The sequence below is a fragment of the Poecilia mexicana genome, unplaced genomic scaffold (assembly GCF_051168715.1).
Source record: "Poecilia mexicana isolate PSO_F unplaced genomic scaffold, ASM5116871v1 scaffold_17, whole genome shotgun sequence".
NCBI lineage: Eukaryota > Metazoa > Chordata > Actinopteri > Cyprinodontiformes > Poeciliidae > Poecilia > Poecilia mexicana.
The window spans coordinates 27,074,662-27,087,967 of NW_028263386.1; the positions used below are offsets into that span (position 1 = coordinate 27,074,662).

General features: G+C 40.1%; 1 protein-coding gene across 1 annotated transcript; it reads left to right on the plus strand.

The window, feature by feature from the left end:
• The first annotated feature begins 5,998 nt into the window (after positions 1-5,998).
• rpl5a (ribosomal protein L5a) lies at positions 5,999-11,454 on the plus strand. The gene is made up of 8 exons (XM_014968517.2): positions 5,999-6,129; positions 6,446-6,515; positions 7,201-7,316; positions 7,413-7,547; positions 8,222-8,424; positions 10,618-10,795; positions 11,037-11,125; positions 11,313-11,454. Exons 1-8 carry the CDS (start codon positions 6,127-6,129, stop codon positions 11,413-11,415), a joined length of 897 nt encoding a protein of 298 aa, XP_014824003.1. The 5' UTR covers positions 5,999-6,126; the 3' UTR covers positions 11,416-11,454.
• Positions 11,455-13,306: the final 1,852 nt, after the last annotated feature.

Below are 13,306 nucleotides of genomic sequence, written 5' to 3' on the forward strand. Positions count from 1 at the left end.
AAGATGGCAGCTCTGTTAAGATAATAGAAATAAGTTTTTGTCTCTTTTCAGCTCTGAATAAAAGTCGGTCAAAAGCCAAGGTAAAGTGAGTCACCACCCTGCTGTGGTTAAGATATAAAGGCTGAGGAGCTCTCAACAGGACCTACTCAGGCCTGGGGTCTTTCTGCATGGAGTTTGCATGTTCTCCCTGTGCATGGAGGGTTCTCTCCTGCTTCCTCCCACAGTCCAAAAAACATGACTGTCAGGTTAATTGGTTTCTCTAAATTCTCCTTAGGTGTGAGGGTGTGTGTGCATGATTGTTTGTCCTGTCTGTCTGTCTGTGTGTTGCCCTGCCTCTTGCCCGAAACCTTCGCTGGAGATAGGCACCAGCAAACGTACCTATCTCCAGCACATGGGGTGTACATTTTCTGTACACCCCATAGGGACAAGAGTAGGCCTGGAAGGTGAAGACCACAGTGGTACCTGTGGTCATCGGGGCCCTCGGGGCAGTCACCCCCAAACTGGAGCAGTGGCTCAAACAGATCCCAGGAACAACATCAGACATCTCAGTCCAGAAATGTGCAGTTCTAGGCACAGCCAAGATACTGGAGGAACCCTCAAGCTCCCAGGCCTCTGGTAGAGGACCCGAGCTCAGAGGATGAAAGAGACCACCCGCGGAGGGTGAGAAGGGAATTTTATACATATATATATATATATATATATATATATATATATATATATATATATATATATATATATATATATATATATATATATATATATATGTTTATACAAATATGTATATTTGTTTTTACAGTGTGATTTATTATCAGCTTTTTATTCTGCTCAACATTTCCATTTCAGTGTGACAGGTTTAAAATCTAATGAGTCATAATAAATGAATAATAAGAATGCTTTTCCTCTAATTCTTAGTTAAGTTAAAACTCACATTTCTCTCACACATGAATTAATCATAAGGATATAAATTGATTGTCAACCCTTTGTGGAGTCATGTGATTACGTCTACAACATCAGATAATCATTCATTTAGAAAGTGTTACCACACTCTTACAATAAAAAGATGATCACAGAAATTTGAAACGTCTGTCTTTTTTTGTTTTGCTTGGGGATGACTCACCTGTTCAGACAATTTTTTCTTTTGATCAGAATGATAGTTTCACACGTTAAGTGTGGAATAATGACCTTAAAGCAGCGTAGCTTTATGTTCCTTCTCTCGTATTGATGAACTTTGTGTTAATCACAGCTTCATGATTCGGACATTTGCATCTCCAGACTGCACCGCAGGAACAGACGGATCTTCTGTGTGAGAGGAGTCAAACTCTTACTTTTTTCTGTCATCAAGTTATTTTTCTTTGCTGATGAATGCCTTGTCATAGGGACGCGCTGTTGGTGCTGCTGTCAGTGTGTCATGACAGCAGATAGAAAAATGTTCAGCCTGAGCTGCATAAAAACTGTTGGATAATTTCTTAAAGTTGATGTTGGCGGTTCAGAGGTTGGACAGTTTTTTTTTGTGTTTTTTTTTTACCAACATCGAGGGAAAAGCTATGACACAGGTTGACTCAGTGGTGTGGGATTAAAGAGGAGTCTAGAACCTTGTTGTTTTTTTATGGCTGCCATTTTGTCTAAACGAGACCTTTACTGGAGCTCCTCCACCAGATGAATTTAGCAATGATAACACAGCTAAATTATGATGTATAATAATGTGTAACGTATAATCCACGGGCCGTCCGTGTTCATGGTGTTAAAATATTTAATAGTAAAAGTCTAAAACTAGAAATCCTTCCTGGTCTGTGGGTAGGCTGTCGGCTCTGGTTGGATGAATATGACTGGTTTGTTCAGTCATATTCAATAAATTAGAAAAAAAGTCCTGACGAGTTCTGTTTGTCAGACTATAATTACCTTCTGAAAATAACAACCTTTAGGCAGTTATTAAACTTACTTTTCATTAAGCTCACATTTCAGTTTTTAAAAGTAGATTTTGTTTGTTTGGTTTTATGTAATAGTCATGTTTTCATTAGCTGTAAGTTGAAAATCATGACAATTTGCAGAAACAAAGGCTTTCACACATCCACCTCTGTGCAATTGACCTTTGCAATATGTCTCACTTTGTGATAATTCCTGATATAAATGAACCTTCCAGAAATATTCTAATTTATTGAACGGGGTCTGCCTTTCTTAGGGCAGTTTGCATGTTCTCCATGTGCAGACATGAGTTCTGTATTGGTACTCCCACTTCCTCCCACAGTGTAAACCCTTTTCACTGTGGCTATGTGATCGTTCTATCTAAACTTAGAAAAAAAAATGCTTAGCAAAAAAAAAAAAAAAGAAGAAAAAAGCTGCAAATGTGTCTAACTGTAGATTTAAAATATAGTCCTGGCTGGCAATATAAAGCACAGTAAGTGCTTGATGCAGCCACATCAGTGGGCTCATGTCTCTTGTTAAATGTCTGGCAGCTGCAATCTGCTGTCGATCAACAGCACTTTGGCTGAAACAAGAAGACGAGCTGTCGAGACGAAACATGGTGTGAGCTGGTGAGCTTGACTTCGATCTATCTAGATCTAAATCTAAGTGGCTACCAACAAGGGAAGGTTAAAGATTATGTCCACACACGGCTCAGTGGCTCGCAGACGCAGTCACACACCTTCTGTTCTTTCACGTTATGCTGTGTTGCAATCAAATGTTTTCATAAACGTTGAAATCAGAAAATCCATGAATTTCATTTGCATTTAATGTGACAAGCTGACCAATTGTAGTATTAAAACATAAAGTGGAAATAAATGTATACTTGGTTTCAAAAATAGATTTGTATTCAGCCTGTTTTACACTGATAACTTAAAATCTAGAGCAGCCTTTTACCTTTTAAAGTTGGTGAGAAGTTTAAAGATGCTGTTTAATGTATTTTCGAGGCACATAGTGGCATTTTTTTAGCACAATCAAGTAACTATGTTACCTACAGTTAAATAAATAATATATATATATCAAATATGACTTAAAAATTTTGGACTTTGTAGTTTAACACTTTGAAATAGGGACTCTGTCTCTTTAAAAATTCATGCTCTTAAACCTCCCAGGCATTTTTCACAGCTGAGTTGTTGCATGAAAGAATCAACGCAACATTCAGTGTTTGTTTTTAATGAGGGAATAACATCATAATATGATGTGAAGCTCAAAAATGTCAATTTCACAAAACAGCATCCCAATACTCCAAGGGAAGTAATCACCAACGAAACAACCAAGAGGCCCAACGTAACTCTGGAGATCCTCTGATCAGATGAAAAGATGTGTTGTCAGGACAGTTATGAGTTGTGCAATCCAAACTCCAGCAGTCAGAAAAGAGAGGTGGGAAGAAAGCTATCATTGAGAGAAAGTCTTCAGTCTTCATTGGCAGTTTGCCACAAACCGTGTGGGAGACGCAGCGAACGCATAAAAGAAGGTGCTGTGGTCAAACGAGAGCAACATGTAAGCTTCTTGGCGTTCATGTAGCTCAGCGCTGTGGGCAGAAAGCTAATGCTAGGCAACACTCAAGAGAGGGGCCCAAAACCTGCGGCTCCAAAGCCACAATATGGCTCTTCGGCCCTTCCCTTGTGTGGCTCTCACAAAACCAAATTAAAAATGTTTTCATTGTGAAGGCAATAACAAAGTGTGGTTTTAGCCGTTTTTTTATGTAATGTTGAGGAAGAAAATTCAGAAAATCTGGCAAAATTTACCTACCACGCTGTATTAATTTATAGCATAATATCTCAAAGGTTTCTTATGCGTTTATAACCTCAGAGTGAGATAATATGAAAGAGCTTAAGGAGTTTCCTAATACTTTTATGAGGCAATGTATAGGCAATGGATTAAAAACACATTGTGACATAGCTGGAGTCTTTAAGCAGTTATAGTCATTGTCATCACTTATGTTGTAATTAGGGGTCAAATAGGTCTCTCTTCCATAAATATTATATTTATATGTTGACTTGTAGTTTGGGGTGGAAATCTGTCTCACGGGCGGAATCAGTTGTGAAATATCGTGACCTTTTAGAGGATTTAAAATCCGCCCAAAACATCAGAGATTTCATCACTGATCCTAATCGTCACAATTCTACAGAGAAGCATGATTTCACAACACGCGCTGACGCAGCATTAGCATCTCCAAATGTCACTGGCTTGCCAAGGGACAAAAAATAGTCAGCCGGACATCACAGAGTGGATGTGGGATGGAATGCAACATAAAATCATCATAGACGTATTTTTCTTTTCACTTGAATTATGACGCACCACACAATACCCACCTGCTTGGTCTAATGCAAATAAACGTCCCCATCTTCTGTCCTGTAACACAAACACTGACATGTTTGGCTAAATCAAACTTGAAGATGTGATGTGAAACTACTTCCTGTGGTTCTGAACATAAGGTGATTTACAGAACCTCTCAAATTATTTCTGTCACTTCATTTTTTTTTCATGGTAAAACCACTAACTTCAGTGTATTTCTATAGTTGTGATACACAAACAAGACATAGAGCAGAATTGTAAATTGGACAGAAAATCATATTAGTTTTTTTGCTAATAAAAAATCTTAAAAGTATGCAGAGATTTGTAATTAGCCCTCCTGTGTTCAAACATTTTAAAACCACCATTTCCTGCAGACACATTCTTTTTTCCAATATGTTTCTACCAGATTTTCACATATAGAAACTGAAATTGTTGGCACATTCTTCTTTACAAAACAGCTCAAACTCAGTCAGGTTTGACATTCAAACACATTCTGACACACACATTTTTTGAGAGGCTGTAAACAAATGGGATAATTGATCAATGTTTTAATCTGAAAACAGTTAAAAAAAATTTAACTTGCTATTATCTAAATCTTTAGAATCTTGTATTTTCAATGTGTGCTGTAAAGTTCCAGCTGAACTTCCAGATATCATATTTTCCCCGAAAATATATCTTATGCTCTTATTCGAAAAATAAGAGCATAAGATCAGTAAAAAATAATATTTTAAATAGACATGTCAGGGTGTTTATTTAAAACCTGTTGGTCTCAGGTTGTCATTCAGAATGACAGGGGTGTCAAACTCCAGTCCTCAAGGGCCGCTGTCCTGCAGTGTTTAGAGGTGCCACAGGTAAAAAACAGTGGAATGAAATGGCTTAATTACCTCCTCCCTGTGTAGATCGGTTCTCCTGAGCCTTGCTAATGACCTAATTATTCTTTTCAGGTGTGGTGCAGCAGAGGCACATCTAAAAGTTGCAGGACAGAGGCCCTTGAGGACTGGAGTTTGACACCCCTGTCACGAGAGGACCCAAATTTGGGTCCTCTAGTGACAGACAGGTTAAAGTGTTTATTTCTACTCACTCAGTTGCTTGTTTGGGGCCTCAGTTTACTCAAGTTCCCTCTGATTCTTGAACTAGTTTTGCTTGACAATCTTCTCAAGGCTGTAGTTATTCCTGTTGCTTGTGCACAGTTTCCTACCACATGCTTTCCTTCCACTCAACTTTTTAAGAACATGTTCTGTGAACAACCAGCTTCTTTAAGAGTGACTTCATGTGGCTCGCCCTCCTTGTGCAGGGTGTCAGTAACAGTCTTCCCTGAGATTATGTCCAACTGAGCCAGAGTGAAAGAAACTCAGGAAATCTTTAAGATAATTAGATTAATGACACCAGGAGTTTCCAATATTTAACTTTTTCACAACATTCAAATTTTCTCAGGCACTGGATTTTAGGTTTTCATTATCTGTATGCCATAATCATCAAAATAATAAAGACTTGAAATATTTTATTGTGAGTGTAAATTATGTGTTTCACTTTGTAAAGGAGTGACAAAAATCTTAAACTTCCTTACTATTTATCATAGTAAAACAGTATCTAAACATTTTAATTTTCTATCATATTCTATGATTTTTTTTTTTTTGACGTACGTGTATTATAATTATTTAATTGGTACTGCTGAATCACACCGCTGTGTCCTACTGCCCTCTGTAGGTGTCTGTGGACGAAACTTTCTTCTAATCCGACAGGTGGCGCTGCCGCATGACGAGATAGGCGCTTTACCGGAAGACAAGTAGTGATTGCAAGCGGCAGCTTTCCGTGTTCTGCAGGCCTTTCCTTGAATTGTGGTGGAAGAGGAGTGAAAATAAGGGGGAAATGGTAAGTGTATAGTGTTCATATTTGTGTAATATCGGGCAGGCGGAGTATGTGGAGATGTGTGTGATGGTGCAGCGGTGTTCCCGGCTGTGTGAGGAGCGGATGGAGCTGGATGCCCGCGGATGTTTGCTTGTTTCTGGCCGGTGAGCCGCTTAGCTCCAGCGTGGCGACTCATGGCTGACTGGACCTCAGCTGACCTCCTGGAGCCTTTCCAGAAACTTAAAAGTTCTGGTTGAGCCTCAACAGATAATAGTTTGTTTATATTCTGCTTTGTTGTCTTTAGTGTTAAACTGACGCGCACGCGTGTGTATATTCGCAGGGTTTCGTCAAGGTGGTGAAAAATAAAGCCTACTTCAAGAGATATGAAGTGAAATTCAGAAGAAGAAGAGGTAAAGTGCTTCAACTAACAGGCACCAAATTGAGATTCCTAGTAAATGTCTATAGAGCAGGGGTGGGCAATCCTGGTCCTCGAGGGCCGGTGTCCTGCAACTCTGGTCCAACACACTTGAATCCAACAGCTGAATCACCTCCTAAGTGCAGTGAAGTTCTCCAGAGTCCTAATGACCTAATTATTTGACTCAGGTGTGTTAAGTAGAGATGCATCTAAAAGTTGCAGGAGACCGGCCCTTGAGGCCTGGAGTTGCCCACCCCTGCTATGGAGTGTAGTTCATGTGCTGGGGGGAAAAGTTGTTTCCAAAACAAATGGAATAAAATAAAAGATACATAGGTAAAAATGACAGTATCTGGGGTCATTTTTGACCCTCTGGTCATAGCTAAAATGTTGTAAGAGTGAGCTGTGAAATGTTATCATAGTATAGTGAATTAATTTAAAGTTTGCTGTGTAGCTAGCTTTCTCTGGGTGGGTTCTGATCAGTGATTGGCAGGTCAGTAAACGCAACATGAAGGTTCTTCCTCTCTTACAAATTTCTTGTGTTCCGTTTGTTTTCCAAAAACCTACGATTCAGAAATAATAGCTTGCTTCAAGTATTTCGCTTAAAAAATAGTGGGGTAATCAGATTAATTGGTACTTATGGAATAATAAGCCGCTGACTCTGCATCCTATTGAATTATCAGAGGGGAAAACTGACTTCTACGCCCGCAAACGGCTGGTTGTTCAGGACAAGAACAAGTACAACACCCCCAAGTACCGGCTGATCGTCCGACTCTCCAACAGGGATATCTGCTGCCAGGTTAGCCCCAGACACACACATACACACACTTAAACACTCATTTAAAAAAAAAAAAAAGATCCATTCTACCGTCTTCTGTTTTCTCCCGTCGTCCAGATCGCCTACTCAAAGATCGAGGGAGATCACATCGTGAGCGCCGCCTACTCCCATGAGCTGCCCAAATACGGGATCAACGTGGGGCTCACCAACTACGCTGCGGCGTATTGCACCGGACTGCTGCTGGCCCGGAGGGTAAGGATCTGACCTCTGAACCTCCACAGCCGTTCTTCTCACCAAAGTTACTGTAGGTCACGAAAGCCAACCAAAACTGAAATTAAGAAAACAGTTTCGGTAACTGAAATGAATAAAAACGGTAATTAAGGAGGGGAAAAGAATAACTAACTTGGAACTGTATCATGTGTTTGTAAAACTAACTGAAACATACTTAAGTTATAGACATATTATTCTTCGTTTAGCCTTTCGAAAAGATTTGAAATTTGTTTATTTTTTCACTCACACAAGCAGTTTACCTCGGCTGGGGGCTAATCACGGTACTCCATACTCCTCCTGGTGGCTACGCTATGCTAGTCCACAAAATAGTGACAGCAAAAGTTGGGAGAAAACACCAGTCAGATGTTCAACAGTAATTTAATACACTTTATCAAAATGGAATCTTGTGTTGAGCATTCACTACCCAATCAATGTAAACATAATCACAATACAATGCACCATTTGAACAAACTAAAACTACTACAATATTTAATAAAAACTAAACTAAAACTAAATATTAACCAATAATAACGAAGAAAAAATTGCAAATCGACACTAAAAGCTAATTAAAGCAAACTGAATTAGACAGACCAAAAGTCACAACAAAATAAAACGAAATGACAATGAAAAAAAAACCCAAACTATTTTCTTCATAGCTGCTGCACAAGTTTGGCATGGATCAGGTGTACGAGGGCCAGGTGGAGGTGACGGGAGACGAGTTCAACGTGGAGAGCGTGGACGGACAGCCGGGCGCCTTCACCTGCTACCTGGATGCTGGGCTGGCCAGAACCACCACAGGGAACAAGGTGTTTGGAGCGCTGAAGGGGGCAGTGGATGGAGGCCTGGCCATTCCTCACAGGTCAGTGTGATGGGTGTGTGTGTGTGTTAGAAAATGTTTGTATCAAAGCAGGGAGTAGATTGGGCTGTAAGGAGCAGAGCTTCATCAGACATTCAGAAGGCTGCTGGATTAAACTACACAAACTAATGAAGCAAGAGCAACAATTCAGACAGAGTCCCAGCCGAGGTTCCCATGGTTTCGGTCAGACCACCTCTGGTGCCCATCTCCAGCGAATGTTTCGTGCGAGAGGCGGGGTCACCCTGGACAGGTCGCCAGTCTGTATTTGTATAATATATGGATAAATAAATTGCAGGAGACTGGACAGCACATGAATATGAATCTTTTATAAACCAGTCAGACTACCAGTATGAAAAAGACTCCACAACCACAACGGTCAGCAGATGGCGGTATACCCTGTGAAAATAACTCCTATAGTTCATACAGTTTAAATTTTTTGTTTGGTTTGTTCTTTGGTACAACTAAGGAAAGAAAGTCAGGTGCATCAACTGCCTTATAATAAAAGATTAGTTTATTATTTGGGATTTATTAGCCAACAGTTATTGCCATCTAAGCAGTCCTTTGCGATATGAATATTGAGATGATGATATATTTGCACTATATTGTGCAGCCCTGATGGTCATCTTTCTTTCCCCACTTCATTTACTTTGTATAAAAAAAGGGGCATAGTTACTATAGAGTCACCCATTCATCAATTTGCCACACCAAGTATTGCATAAACATTTAAGGTGAAGCCATGTTGGTTTTCTGTTTGTAACTGCAGACGTGTTTCTACTTGCATATCATCAGGTTTTCATGGAAAGTTGTTCCACAGATCCTGGTGCAGGTTAATGAGGTCAGAGCTGCTGGTAGGGGTGATGCATCAACACTGCATCAATCCTGAGCAGAATATGTAAATCAAACAGTTCATAATAAATGGATCTGATGAATGCAGAATATTTCTTTTCAGACGTTTTGGTTATGAAACATTTAATAAAGCACATCTGGTTGAATTATGTCCTGACTTCTAAAAATAATCAGATTTGATGTTCTTTGTGTATTCAAGTTTCTGCTTTCTTTCATTAGCTTCTGCTAATTTGGATTTGTGGAAGTAAACATGTGGACAGGACAGAGTTGGAAAGTGATTCACTTGTTTTGTCCCTTTTTCTTTTGAACAGCTGGTTAATATTTACAGCAGAACCTCCATGAAACATGTGGCTGCATCAATGCCCTTTGCAGTTAAAGTTTCACCAGAAGGTGTTTGCCTTGCAACCAGATAAATGTCAGCACACAGCCACCAAAGAGCTGGAGTTAAAACAGGCAGATAATCCACATGCCTTCATTGTCCCGTTCACATTCTGAACATAGAAAGGTTTGTTACACAATTGGCTCCAAAAATGATCATCATAAATTCTACAGGGAAGAGAAAAAAGCAGATACAGTTACCACTGTACAGGGTAACAGTATCTGCTGATCAGCAGCCTGTAACATTAGGAGCTTATTAAAGCTCAACTAAAAATGTCTTGCAGTGTGCTGCCGAAAGCATTCATTGTTTTTTCTTCACCTGTATAAACCTAAGCGTCATCCTGTTCTGAAACCTCAGGTACCAATATGATTTCTGTCCACAGAAAAAACATTGAATAAATCAGAACCACACAGATTCTTTTTTTTTTTTTTTTTTTCTGACCCTGTGTCGGCTAGGCTATACACAGGCCCGTTGCCATAGCAACTGACAACAATGTCATTAAAGAATCGGGATTCAACACCAAAAACACACAAACATTTCCCAAAGCATTCAGTCTGTTAGCTTCATGTTTTTAGGCTTGACGTTTATTTTGCGATTATTATCCCCTCAGCAGGAAGTTGGGGGGCGGAATCTTGTTCGTGCGACGTCACGTTGCAGCGTGTCTATAACTGGTCCTTCATTTTATTCTGATGCATGTGCATATATGCAGACGGTCAAACTAGTCCCACCCCGTCTCGCTGGTTCTCCTCTGCTTCTTGGTGATGATAAACATACGCTGAGCAAAATGTAGTTGGTCCTTCATTTGCACCGGCTGATGTTTACTGTCCTTTTCAAGACGGGGCTGAGAGAAGCAAGGTGAACCGAAGCAGACAAGTAGAACCGGGTTCCTACTGGTCTGTTGGCTTAGGTTTTATTAGGAAGAGTAGAATCAGTCCGAACTTCACTTTCTGACTCTGTCTTGTTCCGTGCAGCTTGAAACGCTTCCCCGGTTACGACGCAGAGAGCAAAGAGTTCAACGCGGAGGTGCACCGAAAGCACATCATGGGTATGAACGTAGCGGATTACATGTCCTACCTGATGGAGGAGGACGAGGACGCCTACAAGAAGCAGTTCTCCCGCTTCATCAAGAACGGAGTGACACCGGATACGGTAGGGTCGCCGCTCAGAAAGAAAGCCAACTTTACCAAACATTCTGCTGTTCATCTCTTGTTCTCGAATTTGCTTCTCGGTGATGATAAACGTACGCTGAGCAAAATGTAGTTGGTCCTTCATTTGCACCGGCTGATGTCCACTGTCCTTTTCAAGACGGGGCTGAGAGAAGCACAGCAAATCCTTCTGAAGTCTGAGATGTTGCCGATCCACTGTTCAAATGATGCAATTCTGCTTTCAGGTAGAAGAGATGTATAAGAAAGCACACGCCGCCATCAGAGCCAATCCCGTACATGAAAAGAAACCCAATAAAGACGTCACAAAGAAGAGGTGGGTTCCAGGTGGATTCAGAAATGTTGTCTTTTTTATTTAAAAAAAAAACAAAAACAAAACTGCATGTGTTTAATGGCAGATTCCTGGTGTTGGGTTGCATGGAGAACGCCTTTCGTAGATGGGCCTACTTTTTCTCGGCTGATGTAGTGAATGTTAATGAATTGGCTTTTTGTTTGTCTGGCAGGTGGAACCGCGCCAAGTTATCCCTGGCACAGAGGAAGAACCGCGTTGCCCAGAAAAAGGCCAGCTTCTTACGAGCGCAAGAACAAGAAGCAGGGGATGGTTAGGGGAAGAACATCTCAGAAAAATAAATCTATTAAAGTCAACCCTGTGTCTCTATTCTTACTGGTGTCTCATGGTTCAGTTTAAAGAATTGGGTCTCAATGTTTTACATAAAAGTACTTTTAAGTTGCCAGTCTGCAATGATGGTAAATGATACCTTAAAGTTAAAGGGGCAGTATTGTTTAATATATATATTTTTTAAACTTTACATCAGATTTTTATTCCCTCATCAAAAACATACCTGGAGTGTTTCCTTGATTCTTTCATGATCCTTTAACCTCCCATGGCAACCGCTCAGCTATGTAAAACACCTGGGTGGGACAGAGGCGCAACTCCTCTGAGTTGTAGTTCCAAAGCTTCAAAGCTTCTGCCTCACAAAGCCTCAGAGTTCTATAACTCTGCTCCTTCAGACTAGCCAGGAGCAATTAGCAAACACCTGAGGGAATTATGCATCTGCTGAGCTCATTATAGGAGCTTCCTCTCAGAGCAACACTGTTAAAGGGTTAATAGAGGAGCCATGTTGTGATGACTTCCTGAAGGTGGAGCGTTGGAAAGAGCAAGTTTCTTAAAGAGACAGAGGCCCAATTTCAAGGCACTAAATTATAAAGTTGAATTTTCTTTTAAGTATATTTGATGCATACAGCATTTTTATAACAAAGGTAACAGATACTTGACTGCTATTAAATTATACTATGTGGCTGGAAATCACATACTGTCCCTTAAGGACTTGAACTGTTCAAATTACATTAAGGTTCCCAAAAGTTAGAATTCCCTTTGGGAATCTTCTCCCAACATGGCTGCTTTGCAATAAACCTTAGGAATAGTTACAGTAAAAGGTTCATTTCCACTTTTTGTTCATAAATCTTTCACACACACACCAAAACACATCATGACTGTCACATTGAGTTAGCATGTCACTACAGTGTTTTATATTAAGTACAAGATGTGAGAAACGCAGGGGCTTGTCTAAATCTGAATGATTCAGATTTATGTAGGAGTAAAATTCAGTCTTAAGATTTATATAAAATCTGCCACCAGAATTGTACCATGTACCATACAGCACATGCACTCAAAACTTGGTTGGGGCTCATTTTGAATCGATCATTTTTAGGTGCAGCGCGGCATGGAGATCAGCCTGGAGAGTTCAGGAAATGCAGCAGCTTTTAATATTGCCTCTGGTGTCTCTTATCTTCCCCTTAGCCCATGGAGTTCCAGTCTGCTGCTCCATCAGCACAACAATACAATAGTCATTAGAGCAGGAACTAACTAAAAAAGAATTAAAAATTAAACTGGCATCCACATAAAAAATTTACAGGGGAGGGAAAGCAACGAGCGCTCTACCGTCTCCCAGACGGCTGCTCTAACTTTGGACTAAATAAAACAGACCAACTGCTGCAGATGCGGATTCACTCCCAGAGTCATGACTGACTGGAAACTTCAAACTGGACTTCAAGCGTTTTGAAAGTGAATCAGAACCTTTTGTTTTGCGATTAATGTCTGAAGAAGAAAAATTGGCTAAAACTGGAATTGGCAAGTCAGGCTTTTTTAAAAATCAGTGATCGGCCAGAAATCTGCAATCGGTGCAGCTTTAAACTGCTAACAGTAGCCTGCTTGTTGAGCATATAAAATAAGAATCCCACTGGTTGGTTGGTTCTTGGTTCTATAACATGGTAAAGATGGTGTTTGCAGGTCCAACTTTGACTTTAAGGGAACATGCAACACAAGTAATGATCACCACTTTCTGGTTTAGTGTTTCCTGCTTCAGTTTGTAGTCAAAGTTGAACATTTTTCTACTGGATTTCTCTTTTGAGTCACTTCTACTTGAAACAAAGATCAACTTGTTTTAACAACTCATCTTTTAAACTGTTGGAGTTCAATCCTAATAAAGACACCTTA